We start from the raw sequence: 24,571 nt of genomic DNA, 5'->3' as shown, positions 1-24,571 counted from the left end.
TATAATCCTGCAAAATAAACAAATCGATTTTCAAGTCAAAACAGTCGACGCCGTAAGATAATATAAAAGAGCAACGACAATATACGCAAGGTTTACATTTGTACCACGTGACATACGAAAACACAACACGTGTTCCCATCGGAGAAGTCGTAGAAAGAAAGCTATTGAAATTTGATACGATTTGTCTGCCTTCATTCACGTCAGACGTCTTAAACTAAAATTTCAAACACAGAAACAAAACCAAACAATAAAAACTAACCTGAAGTTCTCAAACACAATCTACGTGGATTTTTAAGGTAAATATTTGTTGTTTTCAAATAATATAGAAATAGCTTTAGCTTAAAAATTGTTTATCAATGTAGTTTACATATCGCAAATGCGCGTTGTAGCTACTTTATAAATTGAGTGGATATTCCACGATTTTAACAAAATTTATAAATTGAGTAGATTGTCACAACTGCTCAAAAGTTGCGTCTGAATTGTTTATGCATTGGAAACAAAAAATCTCACTCCTTAGCTTTGTGGACTAATCTATACAACGCTTCATAGATAACGTTGGATAAATTTCCCACATACAACATGAACACGTAATATAGCCTCAGTGTCGGCCATTGTGTGTTAATGTACCTTTTGCAAACATTTAATTGCTTGTATTTATTTCACATGCTCGTAATTTAGTAATGGGAATATGTCAATAGTGTTAGTGTCGTTTTCGGCTTAATTTCCATGGCGTCTTTTGCTGATGCTGGAGCCGAGTATTCCCTGTAATTTCTGGTCAAATTTGCGTGAAACTTCCTGATCAAATATCGCGATGATAAATGTCTATACATTTCTGCAAGCTTGTGGGAAGGAGGGGGCACATCCGGTTGAGTGTTAAACCATTTTAATCATAAGATAATCATCAACGACATCAATTTTCCATGCAAAGACTACGCTAGTTCGTCGAAAATGAAATACAAATTAATACATTTCTCACCAGTTCTGGCATTGCTGTTACGGTTTAATGAGATATTTACGAACTAAAGAACCGCCTAAGCTCAGCAAAGTCCATCAGGTACATTTATCATACGTTCAGTAAAGTAGAGAGGTGAGAAGACGTTTCTAAATAAAGTATAATTCATACAAATGCATATACGTACATGTTGCAATGAATATTGTTGCTTATTGTGATATATTAGTCTACATTATTACAGCTACTTTGACATCGCTAAAATATATTCGCTCGTAGTGCACAAAAGTTCAAATGCTTAGCCCAAATACCACCTCGACTTATTTATTACCGAAAAGTCTTCTTGTTACCGATTTCTACAAACAAATAAATCACTTAATACAATCGATGTAATTACTCAGGGTCTTTCAATGTAGTAAAATTATGCATTAGAGACAATTTTACAGAGTAATTTAAGGAGTCCCAATCAATTATTTTGTACACTTGATTCCGTGACTGCATTTATAGCTGAGAAAATAAGAAAACCTTTACAGAGGCTTTGTCCTTAAACAACACGTAATCATAAGATTCATTAACAATCAATTTAATCTTCTTTTCCTCAGGAAGTTAATCAAAAGATAGATTTCCAGACTTCAAGCCATGAAGAGAAAATATACCTTTGAAAAAAACCTGAATAAGAAAAAATTTAAGACGATAAAACTCAAAGCTCAAGAAACGACGCAATGGCTAAGAGGTAGACTGTGTCCCATTAGAAAAGAAACAGCATGGTTTGTCAAACCATTTTCTGAGCTTCCAGATGGCTATGAAAAAAGAAAAGATGTCTTTTTGTATCCAAACTATCTTTCAAAAGAAATTCTACCAGTTGCTGGAGGAGATATTTTGGAGTTTATACTTAGTGATCGAGACAAGTCCAGACCAATGGCGATCAATGTACGTGTATGTCAATATTCGCCAAGATTTCAAAAGGACGTTGTCAAGTACATATGCAGATTGAACGAGGATTTGAATAGCCCAAAGTGTAGGACAGTTTTGACCCAAGTTTTGCCCTGCACATCCATGTGGAAATACCTTGGATCACCTATTTTTCGTAATGGCCCAGGTTGGTAACTCTGCATTTGATACATTACATACTTTCAACAATCATGAAAGATTAAGGATCTCGTCACATTGATTGTTTTACGAAAGTTTGGGTGTGACAATTTTTTATGGTTTTAATTTCCTTTTTAAAGTTCTTTCAGACAAGTGTACGCTGTGATACTGTCGTAAGAACAGAACAATATCCTTGTACTGAAATTCCTTGTAGAAATCATACTCGATAACCTGTCGTTCACTCGCAGTGTTTTGTATTAAGCCTCCCATCGTACTGTCTTCATTTTCCACCATTTTGTCATGTGACGCAGGCTCAGCTATTCATAGGTCAGCTGTTAGCATGTGCACGCATAGTTTTAAGGCAATTGTGAACGTTGTTGTCACTGATATGTATATTAGACTGGATAACGCATCTCTTGCGAAAATTGAAGCCGGAAGATCGATCATTTGCTACTGGCTTCATGGGGGGGTATCGGTCCAACTTTACTATACTTTTGTGTTACAAAATCACAGTTTTCGCGTTTTTATTCCTTTTACAAACTTCTGATTACGGTAAAATTTTTATGACATGCAGAGGAAACCGGTAGAGAGTTTTAACCCCGAAGCTCTGTTTTTTTGGCTTTGTAACGACTGAAAAAAAAGATTGCAAGTTGTATTGAAAGTTGAAGGTGACGAGGACAATTTCAGCCGTGCGAGGCATTTTTAGAAGATGAATACTTAAATTACAAATTTACAACAAAGTAAGACCAAAGGTATTCATATTTTCAACATATTCATCGATATTAAAGTTGTTCACATAGGAACTGGTTGAAAACTTTGCTTTGCTTAATGACAACAGAGGTACTTTAATTCGCATATTTTGATGATGTACAGCTCCGTAGAGTTTGATGATACCGTTTTCAACTTACTATTGTTCATCAAAATGTCTTTCTGATTATTTTTCGATGTTTCTTCACTGATATAATAAAGACGTAATTTGAAATTATTATGATATTAGCAATGTGAATAACAAAGTGTTGTTAAATAAGTAAATTTGTAGCAATCTTCCATAAACGTCATTGCAGATAAATTTTTGTAGCAGTAGTAGGATTCTGTAATATTTCTACATTTTTTAAGAAGCAGCAGCATCATATAATCTCCAGTTTGTTTCAAAACAATGCAGGTCGTTCCTTGTACCATCCCAATTTTCTGCCATTATAAAGCCAAGAAGACAAACTTTTTAGGATTATATATGTTTGCCGATTGTTCTGTCCCTTTCACAAAAATTTTGCTCGAATCAAAAGTTTGTAGAACGAATAACAACGCAAAAACTGTGATTTTGCAAAACAAAAGTAAAGTAAAGTGGGGCCGATACCCCCCACGAAGGTCATAATCAGATGAGCCAGCTTCCGGCTTCAATTATCTTACTAAACTTTATACATGGATGCGTTTCCAGTGTAATATACATATCAGTGGTTGTTGTGCACAGTTTTAGTGAGAGTGTCTCATTTTCTAATAATGAGTGATGTCCCTTCTGGGTCACCGGTAAGCGGCCACCTCTCGTAAATGGCCACTATGTCGTGGTCCGTCTTATGAAACGTTTCATGTTTGCTCTGTCGAAATTGTCTTCAATTAAGTCAAATTTATTAGTCTTTGTTATTGTATCATATAGCAGAGAGCTCACTTTATATAAATGTTAACCATAATTTTTTTCTTGCTGGTTTTCAAAGATTTAAATTGCCTCCACTCGATTGTTTCAACAAAACAAATGAGATAATTTAACTTTAGCTGAAACTTTGCTATTCTTTGATGTTTATCTACTGATAAGGAATGAGTTGCATTTCACGTAATACGCATGTTGAAAATAAACGATGTAGGGGATTTTTGATGTAGTGGAAACCAATGTTATTTGCTTTCACTTTTGACAGGCGATGGATCATTGAACACGTCATATATTGAAGAATTATTAATCCTTATACAGTTGCTTCTTCAGCATGGAAAGGATTACAAATCTCTACAAGAAGAGGCAATAAAGAACATAACACGTGGTACAGTTTTTCAAGACACCAAAGATGAGCATTTGTTGAGCATTCCCAAGACCATCCTCTCTTGCAATTACACAAAAAACGACAAATTCCACATGGTAGAGGAAAATATTTTTTTTCCTGCACAGCTCTTGCGCAACACTTGCCAAGAAGCAATCTGCAAAGTCCCAACTGTGACTCGCTTCCTTCTACCAACAGTAAATGCCTTGAGCACTAAAATACAAAATATCTCAACACAAAATTTTTTATGCACTCTGTTGTCGTTGAATTGTCGAGGAGATAATGCCTTTGTCGTGAACGGATGTAACTGGTTGGATTTACCTTTGATACCAAATGAAGAAGAACTTCACGGTAATTTAGTAGAGATAGACAAAAACCTGACACCAGTGAGGCTGAACACTCCTTACGACAATCCTGAGCAATATATGGACACGTATTTTCGGTTACTTCGGGCAGAAGCCTTCTCCGCAATACAACATGGTATTAAAAATCTGAAATCGTCCACACTTGATCTTCGAGATATGAATGTTTACTATAATCTTCATCTAGCTGGTTTTGCACTTCAGAATGGTCGGTTCTCTCTGGCAATTCACTTTACACCAACCAAAAAAGTAAGGAGATGGGAAGCTTCAACCCAACTCATGCATGGCAACCTGGTGTGTATCTCGATTAATCAGAAGTTTAATGACATCATATGGACAACTGTCTCCAATAGGGATACAGATCTGCTAAATGAAAATCAGATCATCCTGCTAGACTTATTAGATGAGAATCGCAAGAATATAAGTAAAATCGTAAACTCACTTCATACACAAGCAGGTACGAATTTCGTCTTTAAATTTTGTTAATGTTATTAATCATGTTTTATCGAATGCATATTGTTAACCTTGAATATTTCTTATTTCTTACAACTTATGCAATGACAGTAGATAAAGTTATGAGTTGATTAGAAAATTCTAGTAATTTTTGTCCAATTAATTTCAATAACAATCACAACATCATGGAGATGACATCATTGAAAGTACGCAACACTTTAAAACTACAGGTTTTGCAATTATGGTGGAATCTCCAACATATTATCGTTCCTTGAGTCCAATTTTAAAAAGTCTGAAAGAATTCGACATGGAGAACTTTTCTTTGCAAAAAGAGATTGTGTACACAAAAGCTTCAAAAAAACTTCCACAGTATTTAAGAGAGGCAACATTCGATACGTCTGTAGTTTTCCGGGAGACTTCCAATCGGGACGATGACTCGGAAGAAATTTATTCCAATGAATCATCAGAGAATAGTGATGACGATAATGACGATGGCTCAGACATACATTCGGAGTATTCGATCAAGAAGAAATGTTCCAAATTTACGCTTGCTTGGAAGAATCCTATTGATAATGACTCAGAAGTCAATTACTCGAATGAATCATCAGAGAATAGTGATGACAATGGCTCTGAAATACTTACAGAGTATACAAGCGATGCAACATTTTCGAAATCGGCGCCCTCTGAGGACAGTATCTTAGAAGATGACTCCTATGACTTTTATTTAAGCGAGGAGGATGACTCGAAAAACATTTATTCGAATGAATCTCGAAAGAAGATTAATGATGACAACGATGAAATTACACATGGATCAGAGGAAAGTCTAGAAGGACGCATGTTAGTCAAAAATTTGTTAAAAGTTTTTGAAAAAAGTGAAAATACATTTTTGGACAGTAGTCAAAGAACAGCGTTGGTGCAAGCGTTGAAGAACAGAATTGGCGTTATTCAAGGTGAGGATGAGGTTTTTGTAGCACTATGCATCAATATACAAATTATGAACACAGTAAAGAGGCCGTTTACTTATAGTATTTCTCAAAATATTAAATTAATATTATACTATTTTGCATACAATTACGTACAAAGAAACTAATTATGTACGCACTACTTTATTTTTAAAATATAATTCTAAATGATTTCCCTTTCAGTGAAAGCGATAAGCGTTCGCATTAGCCAAAGTTAATAAAACTTTGTTAGTTTGAACAACATCTGCCACATTTAACGTTAAGTGTTGCAATTGCTTTTCAGCTGTTTTACTCGTTGAACTAAAATAGATGGAACGCTTCTTAAGCAAATAATTTAAGCCAAATCAGACAAGCGAGATTCTACCCCAGACACACGTGTGTAGTGTTTCGATAGTATTACTCGCGAAGTAATAATTGATTGACTACACACACGTGTTTACTTATGTAGCTACGTAAGCTATTTCATAACTACTTCTCGGTAACATAATTTTTTATCTAAAAATGTTAATTATTTGCTACAATTTTACTGTCAGACAAACTATTGGATAACTATTTCCATTAAAAGTTTTTGTAAATTTTGCGCGCTGCGGTGACTTTTGTGACGTTTTTATAACTGTTCAATTTTTTCATGATACACCCAGTACAAATTTATTTAATAACATAAATGAAAAAACTTCTCACTTCTGATTCGATAAGAGCAGTGCAATTTATCGTAAATACCAGTGCAAAAATGCGAAACGCCAGTGCAATTTATTTTTGAAAAATGCACTCCTGACTGGCTAGTCAACAAATAAGTGATCTAAAAGCCAATCAAAATAAAACATTTCATAGCCGGGAACGTTACATTAATGTGAACAAAGCAATAACAATAGCTGGCGTAAGTTTTCAGTGATTTCCTTTTTACGTTTATCGTTTGCAAAACGTTTTTCGACAAAAAGACAAACACTGCTAAAAGTAAATACCTTGTTGTACCTTTATGTGTGTGGAAGCTATGGTGTTGTGAAAAATGATATCGGACAGAATTGAAAAATACGTGCCGGTTGATAACAGCTTGCCGGCAATTTTTGTTGGTCTTTGAAAAACTCACTCGCCAAATTGCACTCGAAATCATGCTATTACATATACAAATTATACTTCCACAAACCAGTCATTCCAAAATTTGTTATATTCATTAGGTCCACCTGGCTGTGGTAAAACATTCATTGGTGTGAAAATTGTTCAGTTGTTGCTATCGCTGTGTCCAAAATTGGAAAAACCAATTTTACTGTTAACGTACAAAAACCACGCTCTTGACGAGTTTCTCAAACACACGTTGGATTTTTGTGACATTGATGATATGGTCAGGATTGGAGGTCAATCAAAAGAGCCTCAATTGGAGTCTTGTAACTTAAAAAATCTTCGGAAAAAATTTAAATACGACAAAGCCACGAGCGCTGAGATTTACAACATTTTACGCGAAATAAGCAACATTGAAGAAAAAATTGAGAGAATTTCAAAAGAGCTGGAGCGAAGCTCGTACCTCACGCAAAGTAGTCTCGTCGATGAGATGGAAGAAGAGCAACTGAAATCATTTATCGCGAACGCTCCATGGGGACCAAGTGGATTGGTTTGGAAAAACTCTGCGAAAAAGATCGTCGATAAAAGGTGGATGGAGTTACAATTACAAAAAGCCGTGATGCAATATGGCTCCATCAAAGAATGCATTCAAAAGGGATTACGTTGCAAATTATCACAAAAGGATGTCGTTAGTTACTATTGTGTCTGTGCTTTTCAAAAAGTCTTGGATTATTTGTTACCAAATAGAAAGGAGCTACAACGTATGAAGCAGTTTCAGTCAGAGTTTATAATACAGATTGAAGCAGAAGATAGAAACAGTGAAGAAACGCAGCAAACTGAAGACGTGACAAATGAAGAAGAAAGCGGTGACGAAGATTATGTAAAACAGCTAACAGAAACTAGAATAGAGGCAGCAGCCAAACAGATGGGTTCTAAAAACCTAATTCTATTTGATTTTAAGAATAAAGAAAATAGAAACGATGTATTACTTAGCATATCTGACTACCCTCCTAATATGGTTGTGAGTTCTCAAATACGCTACGTGCAAAATATATGGAGTTTGAACGAGTTTCAAAGATTGCAGTTGCTTTACGCCATCATGAATGATAAAACGAGTAGTATTTCGCAGGAATTAAATGATTTAGTTAATCAGTTACAGACACTGAAAAGTCAAAAACAAGAGTTAGAAATTACCGAGAAAGTCATGTACCTGTCAAAGAAAAAGATCATTGGTGTAACCATCACAGGAGCATCTATTAATCATGACCTACTTCACCAAATTGGCCCGAGTATCGTGATCGTGGAAGAAGCTGCTGAAATACTAGAGCCCAGTTTGCTCGCAGCGCTCACGCCATCCATTCAACATCTCATTCTCATTGGAGATCATAAACAGCTCAGACCACAAGTCGACACATTTGAGCTGTCCAAAACGTTTCGGTTTGATACATCCATGATGGAAAGATTGATCGAATGTCGTTTCCCATACGAATCACTTGCCAAGCAAAGCCGAATGCGTCCCGAGTTTTCAGCGTTGCTCAAAGATATTTATCCTAATCTTCAAGATAATCGTCCTTTGGTGTCAAAGAACGTGACGTTAAAATGTATTGAGAAATCCATGTTTTTCTGGTCTCACAACGATCCTGAGATTAAAGACAGAACTTACAGCAACCCCAAAGAAGCCGAACGAATCATACAACTTATTAAATATTTGTTATGTAACGGTATACAGCCAAAAGATATCACAGTGCTCGCAGCATACTTAGGACAAACTAAACTACTTCGACATTTAATCAAAGCAGAAAATGAGAAAATAAAAAAGGATCAAGACAAAAAATATGATCAAAAGCATCAAGATAACAAAGATGATTGGGATTCTTTTGTTCAGGTGCAAACCATCGATATGTATCAGGGTGACGAAAACAAATACGTTATAATCTCGTTGGTTCGTTCTAACGATAAAAACAAGATAGGTTTCCTAAATAAGATGAATCGTCGTTGCGTCGCTCAATCAAGAGCAAAATGTGGCATGTATTTTGTGGGGAATGCAGATACACTACGGGATGCAAAGAATTCGTGCTGGTCTTCTTTCATCACATCGTTAGAAGAACAAGGATGTGTATGGGAAAAGATACCACTGCAGTGTTTCAAACACAGTTCTTCGAAGTTTTTTGCAAAGGATGGCGATAGCATCCGTGCATTGATTGCAAATCCAAGTTTACTATGTCAACAAAGATGCAGTGAATACTATCCTCATTGTGATCAACATTCTTGCAAGTTGTCTTGTATTCCTAGACACAACCATTATGAATGCCCAGAGTGGGTAAATGACAAATTTCCAGATTGTCGCCATCATGTAAGGCGAAAATGTGCAACAAGCATCACCCAGTTACACTGTAAATCCAAGAAAAAATTGGAACTTAGTTGTGGCCACACTATTGAGAAAAAGTGCCATGAAAATACCAAACTTATCCAATGTCCATATCTTTGTAAGAAAATGAGCTCATGTGGAGTCCACAAATGTCAGAAAACTTGCGGAGAGCTTCATGGACACGATACATGTGATGAAAAGATTGACTACGTTTTTCCAGACTGTGGTCATCCTTCACCAAAAAAGAAAAAATGTACCGAACCAATAACTTGGAAATGTCGCTACAAGGTACCATTTACATGCAAATATGGCCATCAAATCCGGAAGGAATGCTGTCAAAACGATCAGGAAGTAATATGCCCTGTCAAACCTTGTGGAATGTTACGTAGATGTGGTCATCCTTGTGAAAATGTTTGTGGGGAGGATTGTGAGAAAGGTGAGTGTAAGCATTGTCAAAGATTATATTGCAAAAAGATGAAGGAATTTCGAGCTGCAGCAAAGATGCGTGTTAATGAACTTGAAGGGAAAATTAACAAAATTAACAAAGAAGACATCCCTAAGTTTTCAAAAGATGAATTACATGCCAGTGGTCCTACAGCTGCAGAGTATCAGAAAGTGAAAGATCAAGTGCTTACATTTTTCCAACCTTGTTTCAACTGGTTTCCAAGAATTACAAAAATCGATAAAGTCACAAATCTTACACTAGAAAAAAATTTCGAATCAGCTAAATCCAAGGCATTTGGTGACTACATTGACACAAAAGTTTATGATACGTCCACAAAAAATTTAGAAAGTATCGTTCGTGAAGGTTTCAAAATGCCCCCAGCCAAACTCAAACCACCAAATACACCAGGCATGTTTGGTGAAGGAATCTATTTCTCCACAGATTCTTCGAAAAGTGCCCAGAAAATCTACACAAAAGGTCATCAGACGTTGCTCCTGTGTCAGGTCATGCTTGGAAAAACATTGACAGTGAAAGAGGCGGATTATACATTAAACAAGAAAAAACTGAGATCCCAAAACTGTGACTCCGTGTACGCCCCACGTGGAACAGCTGTGATAAATGACGAATTTGTTATTTTTGATCCAAATCAAGCTCTTCCACAATATATCGTTCAATTCTCTAACAGCAAAAACGTTTTACCTCCATCTCCCTCAATCTATACTACAAAGTCGTTCAGCATAAAAAGGATGTATCCCAGTAGAGAGATAAATTTTCAAGATCCGTTTGAGATGTATTACCATTTTGCCGAATCTCACTTTAGACGAATGTCTGCCAACAGCAGTTTAAAGAATGTAAACATCACTGCTATTGACATCGTCGTAAATAAGGATCTTGAAAACAAGTTTGAAGCAAAGAAGAAAAAATTTCGTGATGAAGGCATTCCAGATAATGAAATTCTCGTATATCATGGGACAGATAAGAAAAACATCGACAGTATTCTCAAAAATAACCTTCAGGTAAGTTTAGCAGAAAGACAAAAATATGGTCGAGGAAATTATTTCTCTGAGTTCCCTGAAGTCAGTATTGGTTATGGCGATGGTTTATTGTTGTGTCGAATACTTCCAGGAAAAGAATTCGTTGATTCTAGCTCTGCTAATGTACCGTCTGGTTTTAATTCAAAGAAAGTTTTACTTGGCAAATCGAACCCAGCGACACGTGCGTTTGGTAAAATAATCATCATTGAAAATTCAGATCAAATTCTACCGTTCTTTGTTGTTCATCGTTGACAGTCAACTTTTTGCATGTTTAAGCAGCTATTTTGATATTTGACCACTGTCGCAAAGTAATGGAGCACATTTAAAAAAACTTAGGGAAACTTTCTGAACTTTGCGACTTTGGAAAGAGAAAAGCAAGATGCTTGGGATTTCCACAGTATTGGAGATGATGCTTGGGATCTCCACAGATTTCCACATTGCTATGTCGAATTCTTCCTGGAAAGGAATATGAAGATTCTTCGCGACATGGCATACCTTCAAGTTATAATTCAAAGAAAGTTGTGAGGCGACGCGTTGGTGGTGCAAGTTATGGTGCTTCTGCTAGCTCCATTACAAGGTGGAAAATCGTCATCATTAAAAATTCTGATCAAATTTTACCTTTTTTTGTCATTCATCGTTAAAATAATGATATTATTTTATTATTTTCCGTATGTAATGGAGTTTACATACATGTAAAGATAACGAAAGTAGTTCACAGGGACGTTTGCTAAAGAAGATGTAAAAATCCACTGACCAAAGAACAAACAGTCGTAAATACATTTACTCGACGCTTCCTTGATTAGAATAAAACAAATATAAAATTGTCATCGTTCCAGAATAACAAGGACAAAACAGATTATTAACTGTATCCGTATAATCCTCACTTAGTACTTGTTAAAACTAATAAGACGGCATGCTTTGCTGTTAGCGATAATTGCAATTGAAAATACTCAACTGAATACAATTTCATGCAATATATTTGAATTGCACAGTATCCGCAATTCGTATATTTTATCATTTTCAATTGTGTTTACGCCTCGTCGGGGATCAATTACTCCTGAATCATGAAAATTCTAGACGTCGGGTGATTTCAAAGGTTCCAATTTTCAAACCCATTATTTATAGCAAAAATATGGTTATTCGTGATAAGTAATTAACTGTTATTTTTTTATTTATGCATGCGAAGTGATTTTTTTATATACTGCAATCTGACTGGCTGCAGCAGCGGACGGCGTTTCACGATTTCTTGACTGTGATCCAAAAGTGTTAATTTTTCCAATAAATTTGTTTACAAGCCATGTAAATTGCTCAAAGAGAGAACAATATGAATTAATATAGTAGTTATAGCGAGATTGAATTGACTATCCAGACGTAGTGAAGTTTGTAGAAAACAATTCAATTTCAGCCTCAACAAGCCACATCGACCGTTTTACAACATGCATTGCATCAATATAAAAATAAATAAATGAAAACGCTATTTATCGTTCAGGGCGGTTCATACTGAAGAAAAATTTGCTCTCGGCCTTAGAAGCGTTCCTTTCCAAATTTGTAGCATATTCAAAGCTATTTGATGTAGTACAGGGTGACCTAAAAAGATGCGTACCCATGAAAATTTCAATTATGGCTTTAATTAAAAAGCTATTTATTTCAAATTACAAACACACATCATTCAGTTTATGGAAGACTATTCACAAGAGTTTCGGCTATTTCTGTCAATTTTTAGTCAATTTATGGTTTTCCCAAGATGTGTTCCAAATGTCCACCATTTCGTTGCAAGCAAACCTGTACTCGTCTGGCAAAGTTTTGAATCACTTTTATACACTCCTCTTTCGGGATGGCTCTTATTTTTGCTGTGATGGCAGTTTTAAGTTCTTCAAAAATAGATGGCAGTTTTTGTGTTAAAATTCAATGGTCGAAAGATGCGAATGCAAATGTCTGCTAAGGTGGGGAAAGAAAACAAGGTAAATGATATTTATGATGCATCCGAGGGTCGCAAAAAATAAACTTTTCAAATATAAGGCTGGCGAAAGTACACAAGAACTATCATTTTAACGTCGAGAGTCGTTATTTGCTTTCTTTGCCGTCATCAAATTGCATCTATGCGAAATTGTTCCACGTCTTTATTAAAAGATATCGAATTGCTTACATCTCACGTACATGACACAATTCAATCATGGGAATATTGTGTTGTCTTTTTCGACTTAATTTTCCCATGAATTTTTACTTTGGTGTTGGCAATACATCTAGTTGACAGTAAAACCGTACATGAAATAAAAACATGTTCCTCGAGGACAGCACCTGTCAATACAAAGAATTCACACCCTAGTTCTTGGAAAATGAAGTGCAAATAATTATTTCATTCCTCATCAGTTCTGGCATTGAGAGTTGTGCAGACGTTTCTCTAAACAGTATGAATTTCCTTTAGCAAACATTGAATAGCTTGTGTTTCACATACATATAATTCAGTAATGGGAATATTGTAAGACCTTTTCGACTTAATTTCAATGGCGTTTTTTACTGATGATCGAAACATTTACAGTGATTTTTGGTAAAATTTTCTCGGAGCCCGCCGATATTACATAGTGCGCTAATGCTTACTGTTTTACAACCGGGGGGGGGAGCATCCGGTGTACTGCTAGCCATATGAAATCAAAGCTTAATTTTCAAAGATATCGCCTTTCAATGCCAAGAATTTGAACTCTAGTTCCCCGAAATGAAATACAAATTGATTGTTTGATTCCTCACCATTTAGTTGAGGCACTGTTGTTACAGTTTAACGGTTTATGAGATATTTACACACAAAGACTTGCTTAAACATACAGCTAACTCCATCAGATATTGTATGGAATGTTTCGTAAAATGGAGAGTTCTATAACATTTTTCTACATAAAGTATAAAAATCATACAAATGCAAGTACTTATATGTTGTGATGAATATCGTTGCTTTCGTCGGACAGAGATGTATTATTTAAAGCATGCCCTCGTCGTCGAAACACGAGCAGAATACTACGACAAAATTACACCATGATGAACAAATGGTTTAATTACAACAGCTCTATTGAAATCGCTAAAAGATATTCGTGCAATGAAAATACTTTGCTAAAAGTCCGACATTTCTTATTAACAGTGTTTATTACCGGTACAATTTTCCGCAAAAATAGAGGAATGAGAAAAAAATTTCTTTATGTCGATCCAAGGTTATCTCTATACTTATGTAAATCACATATTATATCGATATAATTACAAACAGTATCTCACTTTCGGTTTTTAACATGTTGCACAAACATGTCTCTCCAACACGCATCCAAACGTTTACCGAGACTCTGGCTTAACATTGATCAAAAAGTTTCATTTAGAATTAATTCAATGTTCTTCTACTCAGGAAATTAATCAAAAGCTAAATACCCAGACTTAACAACCACGAACATGAATGAGAAAAAAATGTAAGACGATACAAATGGAAGCTCGAGAAACGACGCAATGGTTGAAGGGTAGATTGTGTCCGATAAGAAAAGAAACATCGTGGTTTGTCAGGCCATTTTCTGAGCTTCCAGATGGCTATGAAAAAACAAAAGATGTCTTTTTGTATCCAAACTACATTTTGAAAGAAGTTCTACCGGTTGCTGAAGGAGACATTTAGGAATTTATACTTGGAGATCGAGACAAGTCCAGACCAATGGCGATTAAAGTACGCGTGTGTCAATACTCACTAAGATTTCAAAAGGACGTGGTCAAGTACGTACGGGGATTGAACATGGACTTGAATAGTGCCATGCGCAAGACAGTTTTAACTCAAGTTTTGCCCTGCACATCCATGTGGAAATATCTTGGGTCACCAGTTTTTCGAAACAATCAAGGTTGGTATCCCTGACTTAGATATATTACATACTTTCAAAAGTTCTGAAGCATGAAGGATTGTTTCACAGTGATTATTTCACGTAAGAATATTTGTAGTGTGATGGAGTGTGATCACTTTTCATGGTTTTATGTGCCTATCGTCTCTTGCCATATTTGCTGAATTGGCTTTATCTCCTATTCATTAATATTTATTAGTATTAATGATGGTACCCCTGCAGGTCTTCTATACATGAATGCTAACTAAAATTTTCCTCTCGTATAACACGCATTTGTCCATCAAGGGCATGTTGAAAATACACAATTTGTTTTTTGATGTAGTAGAACACATTGCTAATTTTGCTTTCCACTTTTAACAGATGATGGATCGGTAAACATATCGTATATTGAAGCATTATTAGACCTTATACAGTTGCTTCTTCAGCATGGAAAGGCTTACAAATCTTTACAAGAAAAGGCAATAAAGAACATTACACGTGGAACAGTTTTTCAAGACACTCAAAATGAGCAGTTGTTGAGCATTCCTAAAACAATTCTATCTTGCAACTACACCAAAACCGACAAATTCTACATGGAAAAAGAAGACAAATTTCTTTCTGCACAGCTCTTGCGCAACACTTGCCAAGAAGCAATCTGCAAATTCCCAACTGTGACTCGCTTCCTTGAGCACTAAAATATAAAGTTGCTCAATGCCTTGAGCACTAAAATATAAAGTAGCTCAACACAAAAGTTTTTATGCACTCTGTTGTCGTTGAATTGATGGCTTTGTCGTGAAAGGATGTAACTGGTTGGATTTACCTTTGATACTAAATGAAGAAGAGCTTCACGGCAATTTGATAGAGAAAGACAAAAACCTGACACCAGTGAGGCTGAACTCTCCTTACGACAATCCTGAGCAATATATGGATACGTATTTTCGGTTGACTCGTGCAGAGGCATTCTCTGCAATACAACATGGTATTAAAGATCTGAAATCGTCCACACTTGATCTTCGAGATATGAATGTTTACTATAATCTTCATCTAGCTGGTTTTGCACTTCAGAATGGTCGATTCTCTCTGGCAATTCACTTTACACCAACCAAAAAAGTGAAAAAATGGGAAGCTTCCCCCCAACTTATGTATGGCAACCTGGTGTGCATCTCACTAAGCCGGAAGTTTGATGACGTCATATGGACAACTGTTTCCACACGGGATACAGATCCGCTAAATGAAAATCAGATAATCGTGCTAGACTTGTTAGACGAGAATCGCAAGAGTATAAGTGAAATCGTAATCTCGCTTCAAACATAAGCAGGTATTTAAAAAATTTTCCTTTTCGATGCATATTGTAAGCATTAAATACTTCTTTCCGCTCATTCGTCGAGTAGATAAAGTCATTGCATAAGCAGAAAACAAAAGAAATTTTTCTCAAAATGAGTTCTCATGACAATCATGACATCATATGGTCATTACGGAGGCTCCCTATAATTACTAAGCAGGGGACTGGTGACAATTCGAATGCGCATATTATGATTATGTCGAGTCGATTTTTTTACATAAATGCCTGGCCACGCTGACTTTAATAAAGATTTTTTCGTTTTTCCTTCTGTAAATTTTGTTAAAAGTTCGTGTGGATGTTTATTACAACAAAAAATATAACATACGCAAAATAGAACAAAATCTATGTACATTTTTCTTGCAGCCAAAATTTTCAAATATTAAAAAATTATTCATAGAACTCCTCCATTATTAAGCAATACATTTCTTGATGAATAACAAAAAATCAGAAAAATTCGCCAAACAAAAAAAAAAGATACGGTCAATTCCTTAAAAACTAGACGATAAAAGTATAAAAGAAAATGAGACATGGTTGCCAAAACAACGCAAGCAGTTATCCTATTCAAGCATTTTTACACTTTATTTGCATTCTTCAATATTTCCGTATAGTTTATTTTTCCAAAGTTTGAGTGTGTTTGATCAAAATAATGTTGTAAGTGAATGTTACCTGAAACACCCGAATCTCGGGTGAACTGTAGGGAGATACCTTAAAAGAACGCAACCTTTAAGGGAGTTTCCTTAAAAGAACGCAACCTTTAAAAATTATAGGTTTTGCTGTGATGGTGGAATCTCCTACATATTATCATTCCTTGAGTCCAATCTTAAAATGTCTGGAAGAATTTGACAAGGAGAACTTTTCTTTGCAAAAAAAGATCGTGTACACAAAAGCATCAAAAAAACTTCCAGAGTATTTAAGAGAGGCGACATTAGATACGTCGGTAGTTTACCGGGAGACTTCCAATCTGGACGATGACTCAGAAAAAATGTATTCCAATGAATCGTCAGAAAATAGTGATGATGACGATGGTTCGGAGACACTTCCGGAGTACATAAACGAGGAAACGTTTTCTAAATTTGCGCTTTCCCGCAAGAGTCTCATTGATGACACTGATGTCATTCATTCAAATGAATTGTCCGAGAATAGTGATGACAGTAGTGATGACGATAACTCAGATATAAGTTCAGAGTATTTCGGCAAGGAGAATGACATAGAAGACACTTATTCCAGTGGATCTTCAAAGAATATTGATAAAGGCATTGATGAAATTAAACATAGTTCAGAGTCTCTTGGAGGGCACATGAAAGTTAAGCAATTCTTAAAAGTTTTCAAGGGAAGTAAAAATACATCTTTGGAAGAAAGTCAAAGAATAGCGCTCACGCATGTATTGAAGAACAGAATTGGCATCATCCAAGGTGAGGGTGAAGTGACTGCAGCAACGCAGTAATACACAAAAGATGAATAGAGTAACCCAAATACGCTCATTTTCACATTACTTCTCGCCCAATAGTGCAAACGTACCTCGAAGGTTCAGATGTTTGTTGTAAACTTAATTTTTCTTATAATGATCACCACTTTCGATCAGACTTAAAGTTTCATGAAATAATACAAAAATTTGCGACAAACAATTGAACTTTAGAAAAAACTTTGCAACACTTGTTGAGAAGGACTGAAAATCAACTCTCGCTTGGCTCACTTATTTGTTTGCCATCCTTTTCAACTCGTGCATAAAAATCATACGCACTCCAACCATGAAGTAATCTATGTTACACACATGTATTAATCGAAAGATATCTGGTATTTACACCAAGCGGCGCGTTTTTTGAAAATATTCATTCTTTTTTACGATAAATAACCTATCTTAATTAAAATATAAACGTTGGCTAATCATCCCAGCAATACGCATGCGGTTCCTTACTGAAGATTTATTAAATAAAATATATTTGTATGCGTCTACATCAAAATTTTGATAATTTTATAGCGTTGGTTAACTTGGTTGATTGTCTTCAGTGATTATACACGTACAACTTTCAGCACAAGATCAAAAAATATCAAATTCCTTGCTTGCGAGCACTCATGACATCGCTAAATATGAAAAAGAGAGCAATTTTACAATTTTTTTAATTTCAGTTCAACCAGTATAGGATTCTATTTTTCGCATAAAATATTTCCAGGATTTTCGGTAGTTAAAAATATTCCTAATCGCAGCAACAACAATTTTATTCATTAGGTCCACCAGGTTGTGGTAAAACGTTCATTGGTGTGAAAATAGTTCAGTTGTTGCTATCACTTTCTCCAAAATTGGAAAAACCAATTTTATTGTTGACGTACAAGAGCCACGCTCTTGACGAGTTTCTCAAACACATGTTGGAGTTTTGCGACATAAATGATATCGTCAGGATTGGAAGTCGATCAAAAGAGCCTAAATTAGAATCTTGTAACTTAAAAAATTTTCGGAACGAAAGTACTTACGATTCAGCCACGAACGCTATGATAAAAATGACTTCCGACGAAATCAACAACATTGAGGAAAAAATTAAGGAAATTTCAAAAGAATTGGAAAGAAACTCGTATATTACTCAAAGTAGTCTCGTTGATGAGATGAAGGAAGAGCAACTGAAATCGTTTATTGCTGACGCTCCATGGGGACAAGGTAGATTGGTTTACAATAACTCCGAGAAAATGTTCATTGATAAAAGGTGGATGGAGTTACAATTACAAAAAGCCGTGATACAATATGGTTCAGTTTCAGAATGCCTACAAAAGGCACTATCTCCCGGTTTATCACAAAATGAGATCGTTGGTTATAATTGTATCTATGCTTTCCAAACAGTGTTGGATTATTGGATTCCAAAAAGAAAGGAGTTACAAATGAAACAGTTTCAATCTGAATTTATATTACAGATTAAAGCAGAAAATACAAGCAGGAAAGAAACGGAACAATTTGAAGATTTGACAGATGGAGATGACAGCGGTGACGAAGATTACGTAAAACAGCTCACAGAAACTAGAATAGAGGCAGCAGCAAAACAGATTAGTCGTAAAGAAGACCTAATTCTATTCGATTTAGAAAGCAAAGGGAGTGGAAACGAACGACTGCTTGATTTGTCCGTCTACCCTCCTGATATGGTGGCGAGTTCACAAATACGCTCAGTACAAAATATGTGGAGTTTCAACGAGTTTGAAAAATTACAGTTTCTTTATGCTATAATGAACGACAAAACAAGAAGCTTGTCCCAAGAATTAAACGATTTAGTTGATCAATTACAGACACTGAGAGGTCAAAAAGAAGAGTTGGAAATGACAGGTAAAGTTGAGTACTTGTCAAGCAAAAAGATCATTGGTGTTACCATCACCGGAGCGTCCATCAATCACGTCTTACTTCACGAAATTGGCCCAAGTGTGATCGTTATTGAAGAAGCCGCTGAAATACTCGAACCTAGCTTGCTGGCTGCGCTCACTCCATCCATTCAACATCTCATACTTATCGGGGATCATAAGCAACTTAGGCCACAAGTCGACACATATGAGTTGTGCAAGACGTTTCAATTTGATATTTCCATGATGGAAAGATTGATAGAATCTGGTTTCCCATACTAATCACTCAGAAAGCAAAACCGAATGCGTCCCGAGTTTTCAGCATTGCTCAAAGATATTTATCCACATCTTCAAGATAATCTTCCTTTGGTGTCACAGAATGAGCCGTTAAAATGTATTGAGAAATCCATGTTTTTTTGGTCTCACAATGATCCTGAGATTAAAGACAGAACTTACAGCAATCCCAAAGAAGCCGAACGAATCATACAACTCGTTCAATATTTGTTATGTAACGGTATACAGCCAAAAGATATCACGGTGCTAGCAGCATACTCAGGCCAAACAAAACTACTACGACATTTAATCAAAGCTAAAAATGAGAAAATAAAAAAGCATCAAGATAACGAAGATGATTGGGATTCTTTTGTTCAAGTGCAAACAATCGATATGTACCAGGGTGACGAAAACAAATACGTTATAATCTCGTTGGTTCGTTCAAATGATGAAAACAAGATTGGGTTCTTGAAAAAGATGAATCGCCGTTGCGTAGCTCAATCGAGAGCAAAATGTGGCATGTACTTTGTAGGAAATGCAGGTACACTACGTGGTGCTAAGAACTCTTGCTGGTCTTCTTTCATCACATCGTTAGAAGAGCAAGGATGTGTGGGTGATAAGATACTACTGCAGTGTTTCAAACACAGTACGTCAAAGTATTTGGCAAAGAATGGTGATAGCATCTGCGATTTGATTGAAGAGCCAACGCTACTGTGTAAAGAACGATGCGGTGATTACTATTCTCATTGTGATCAGCATCCATGTAGGTTGTCTTGTTTTCCCAGACACAACCACTTTAAGTGCCAAGTGTCCGTTAGAGACACATTTCCAGATTGTGGCCACTATGTAAAGCGAAAATGTCACATGAATATCGACCAATTAAACTGTCAAACAAAGGTAACAGTGAAGCTTGATTGTGGTCACAAGATTAAGAAAAAATGCTGGCAAGATGAACATAAATTGAAATGTAAAGTAATTGTAACGGCAACCTTTCCCACATGCGGCCACACGATCGAGAAAGAGTGCCATGAAGATATTAAATGTCCATATCCTTGTAAAAAAATGAACTCATGTGGAGTCCATCAATGTCAGAAGACATGTGGAGAACCTCATGGACACGATACATGTGATGTAAAAATTAATTACGTCTTTCCAGACTGTGGTCATCCTTCTCCAAAGAAGAAAAAATGTTCAGAACCAATAACTTGGAAATGTCGCTACAAGGTACCCTTTAAATGCAAATATGGCCACGAAATCCAGAAGGAATGCTGTCAAAATGACAAGGAAGTAATATGTCCTGTTAAACCTTGTGGCAAGTTACGTAAATGTGGTCATCCTTGTGAAAATGCTTGTGGAGAAGATTGCGAAAAAGGAAAATGTAAGCATTGTCAAAAATTATATCGAAAAAAGATGGGAAAATTCCGCGCTGCAGCGAGGAAGCGAGTTAATGAACTTGAAGAGAAGATGAAATTCGCAAAAATTCCTAAGTTTTCAAGAGATCAGTTACGTGCCAGTGATTCTACGGCTGCAGAGTATCAGAAAGTGAAAGATCAAGTCATGAAATTTATTCAACCTTTTCACAAATGGTTTCCAAGAATCACAAAAATCGAAAAAGTCACAAATCTTGAACTTGAGAAAAAATTCGAAACAGCTAAATCGAAGGCATTTGGTGACTATATTGACACAAAATTTCATGGTACCTCAAACGAAGCTTTACGAAATATTGTTAGAAAAGGCTTCAAAATGCCTCCAGCTAAGCCCAGACTACCAAATAAACCTGGAATGTTTGGTCAAGGAATCTACTTTGCAACAGATTCTTCGAAAAGTGCTCAAGATATCTACACAAAAGGTTCTCAGACGTTGCTCCTGTGTCAGGTCATTCTTGGAAAGTCATTGACAGTGAAGGAAGCGGATTATACTTTAAACAAGAAAAAACTGAGATCCCAAAACTGTGACTCCGTGTACGCCCCACGTGGAACAGCTGTGATGAATGACGAATTTGTTATTTTTGATCCAGATCAAGCTCTTCCCCAATACATCGTTCACTATTCTATTAGCAAAGATGTCCTCCCTCCATCACCTTCAATCCATACCACAGAGTCGTTCCGGATTAAAAAGATGCATCCAAGTAGAGAGGTGAATTTTCAAGATCCTTTTGAGATGTATTACCATTTTGCCGAATCCCACTTTCGACGAATGTCTGCCAACAGCAGTTTACAGAATGTAAACATCACTGCCATTGATATTGTCGTCAATAAGGATCTTGAAGAAAAGTTTGAAGAAACAAAGAAGAAATTTCGTAATGAAGGTATTCCAGATAAAGAAATTCTCGCATATCATGGAACAGATAAGAAAAATATCGACAGTATTCTCAAAAATAATTTGCAGTTGAATTTTGCACGAAGGCAAGCCTATGGTCGTGGAAATTATTTCTCTGAGTTTCCTGAAGTCAGTATTGGTTATGGCGATGGGTTATTGCTATGTCGAATTCTTCCTTGAAAGGAATATGAAGATTCATCACAACATGGCATACCTTCTAGTTATAACTCAAAGAAAGTTGTCAGGCAAGGTTTTCGTGGACGTGGTGCAAGTGTTGTTGCTTCTGTTTCCTCAAATAACAGTGGGGATATTATTATTATCGAAAACTCTGATCAAATTTTACCTTTCTTTGTCATCCATCGTTAAAATGACAAGACATTTCACCATACAAACATAAAGCACTTTATTGGAATGAACATTCAACAAAGAAAGACTAATCAAAGGACACCTTAACTAAATTCATATAGAAAATTTACTGAAGACAGAAAAATCTATTGATCTAGGAAAGAAAGCATGTTGAACCTTGATCGTTGAAACAAAAACAAGATTTCTTACTTTTGAAATAATAATTAAAAAATATTGTCGCGAACATCCCACATATAACGGACGAAGGAATGTCGTATTTTTATATTAAATTCATTAATGTTTGTTTGTGCCTGTCTTTTGATGATGCAGACAATGTGACTTTTCGGCTAAATTTCGCCAAATATAGTTGTTAAACAGTTGTTTCGGCTAAATTTCGCCAAATATGTATAGTTATCGTACGAGTGTTGAAATCTATGCGGAACAAAACGGTGAAATAAAAATCATATGCCTAAAATTTCCGAGCACCTGATTGGATAGATCATTTTCTTCACTAGTGACAAAATGCATGTCATGTTTTACCACGAACGGTGAACAGCATTAAAATTAAAGAAGACAGAAACAATCTTTTTTGATTTCATTTATCATTGGCTTTGCAATTTGCCTAGACACTATCCGTAAGCGAATTTAATATGAATGCAAGGAAAACGATACAAAAAGCAGGTCATTGGATTTCTTCGGTAATTTTCATCATCAAAATATGACTTTCGAAGCGTGGACAATATTCCCGTCAAGCAACTTGAATATCGAAGCAAGTTTATTACGCTTCCTTTTGAAAGAAGAAAAAAAACGTAAACAACGAACCTACGTAGTTCCAACTACAGAGAGATACCAAAAATCGATGTCTTGCTATTTCTCCTTGGAGTTAAAGGCTAGAGAGGCACATAAACTTTCTTCCTTGTTGTGCAGTAGTCTAACGAAGTCTACAAGTGGATATGGCTTACTGCAGGAAAGTCGTGCTCATCCTTTCACGAGTAAGTCATTGGGCTCAAACGAGAAACAAAAGATTTACGAACCAAAGCCTTTGGCAGACACGAACTTCCAATGTGAATCGTATGGCATATGTTATTTACAGCTACCTTGGCTTACAAGATTATTCACAACAACATGTTTCGCCAACACTAAGGTAATCATTCATTTTAGAGCCCAGTCGTATGCGATGTTCCAAAGGTGCTTTGGCCTATCATCGCGAAAAGAGCTTATCATTGTGTAAGTTAATGAGTAAGTAAAGAAACAAATGCAAATAGTGCCATGTATTTTGCTTGTAGTATCTGAAATGGGCGAAGCTTAAAATTAACTATATTAATTTATTGTTAAATAATTAGAACAAGTATATTTGGTAAGTTGCTGCAGCAGATACTTTGGACATTTTTTAAAGCTAGAATGAAACGGTTTTATGAAAATTGCTAAGTAACACAACAGAATTTAGTAGGTAGAGAGTTAAACTAAAAACGGACAGCCTCTCCTGACTCCTTTTCTTTTATTGCAATTTATAATCAGTTTTGTTATGCGAATAAGATTTAACTGTAACAAAAAAAGAATAAGGTTTACTGTGTTAGAAACGTTTTGCACCACATTATTAATGTTACACGATTGCAAATAATTAACAACTGCCGTTTGAGTTGAGAATGTTAGTCACACACAAAAAATCAGCGAAAATAGCATTCCAAATACGCGTCGATGGACATCAAAACAGCATTCTTATGTACAAAAATTACCCTCTCAAGAAATTTTTAGGTTAAAATACTCAAATATTTATGATAAATTTTCACCTTCCACCTAAGACATATTGTTACTATTACAAACTAAAAATTTATTCGTTTGAATACGGCCAACAAAGCAGTGTAAGAAAGAGAGCATGCAAGCAATAAAAAAGTCGATATAATTAAACCATAATGGGCACATATCTGTTATAGCTACCAAACTAGATGGTTGATTCATTTATTCAGGATATTTAATTCGTCACATGTATAACATAAACACACCTTCCCTAGGCTCAAGTTTCAGATGTTTAGCTCAGACTAAAGTTAATGCTTGAATCTAATATCAAATGGAAATATAACTTAAACACCTCTCCCCTAGGCTCAAATATTACATATTTAGCTCAGACTAAAGTTAATGCTTCAATTAAATATCACATGGAAATATAACTTAAACACCTCTTCCCTAGGCTCAAATATTACATATTTAGCTCAGACGAAAATTCATGCTTCAATCAAATATCAAATGGAAATATAACTTAAACACCTCTCCCATAGGCTCAAATATTACATATTTAGCTCAGACTAAAGTTAACGCTTCAATTAAATACCAAATGGAAAAAACCTATAACGATATCAGGTTTCAACCGCCTCCCCCCGTTATGCAAAGAATGCGAACCCTAG

General features: G+C 35.7%; 2 protein-coding genes and 1 pseudogene across 2 annotated transcripts; all 3 read left to right on the top strand.

The window, feature by feature from the left end:
- Positions 1 to 132: 132 nt before the first annotated feature.
- LOC124442461 (NFX1-type zinc finger-containing protein 1-like) lies at positions 133 to 12,219 on the top strand. The gene is made up of 5 exons (XM_046992965.1): positions 133 to 296; positions 1,552 to 2,048; positions 3,946 to 4,881; positions 5,108 to 5,827; positions 7,015 to 12,219. Exons 2-5 carry the CDS (start codon positions 1,589 to 1,591, stop codon positions 10,992 to 10,994), a joined length of 6,096 nt encoding a protein of 2,031 aa, XP_046848921.1. The 5' UTR covers positions 133 to 296; positions 1,552 to 1,588; the 3' UTR covers positions 10,995 to 12,219.
- Positions 12,220 to 14,496: 2,277 nt separating this feature from the next.
- LOC124441656 (NFX1-type zinc finger-containing protein 1-like) lies at positions 14,497 to 19,514 on the top strand. The gene is made up of 4 exons (XM_046992122.1): positions 14,497 to 14,599; positions 15,375 to 15,854; positions 16,685 to 17,329; positions 18,145 to 19,514. The coding sequence occupies exons 1-4, from the start codon at positions 14,497 to 14,499 to the stop codon at positions 19,512 to 19,514; spliced, it is 2,598 nt and encodes an 865-aa protein (XP_046848078.1).
- Positions 19,515 to 21,228: 1,714 nt separating this feature from the next.
- On the top strand, positions 21,229 to 22,644 carry LOC124442179 (annotated as a pseudogene).
- The last annotated feature ends 1,927 nt before the right edge of the window (positions 22,645 to 24,571 follow it).

Source organism: Xenia sp. Carnegie-2017, unplaced genomic scaffold, assembly GCF_021976095.1.
Source record: "Xenia sp. Carnegie-2017 unplaced genomic scaffold, XeniaSp_v1 HiC_scaffold_20, whole genome shotgun sequence".
Classification (NCBI taxonomy): Eukaryota; Metazoa; Cnidaria; class Anthozoa; order Malacalcyonacea; family Xeniidae; genus Xenia; species Xenia sp. Carnegie-2017.
The sequence above is the reverse complement of the archived record's forward strand: the minus strand, read 5'-3'. Positions and strand labels throughout refer to the sequence as shown.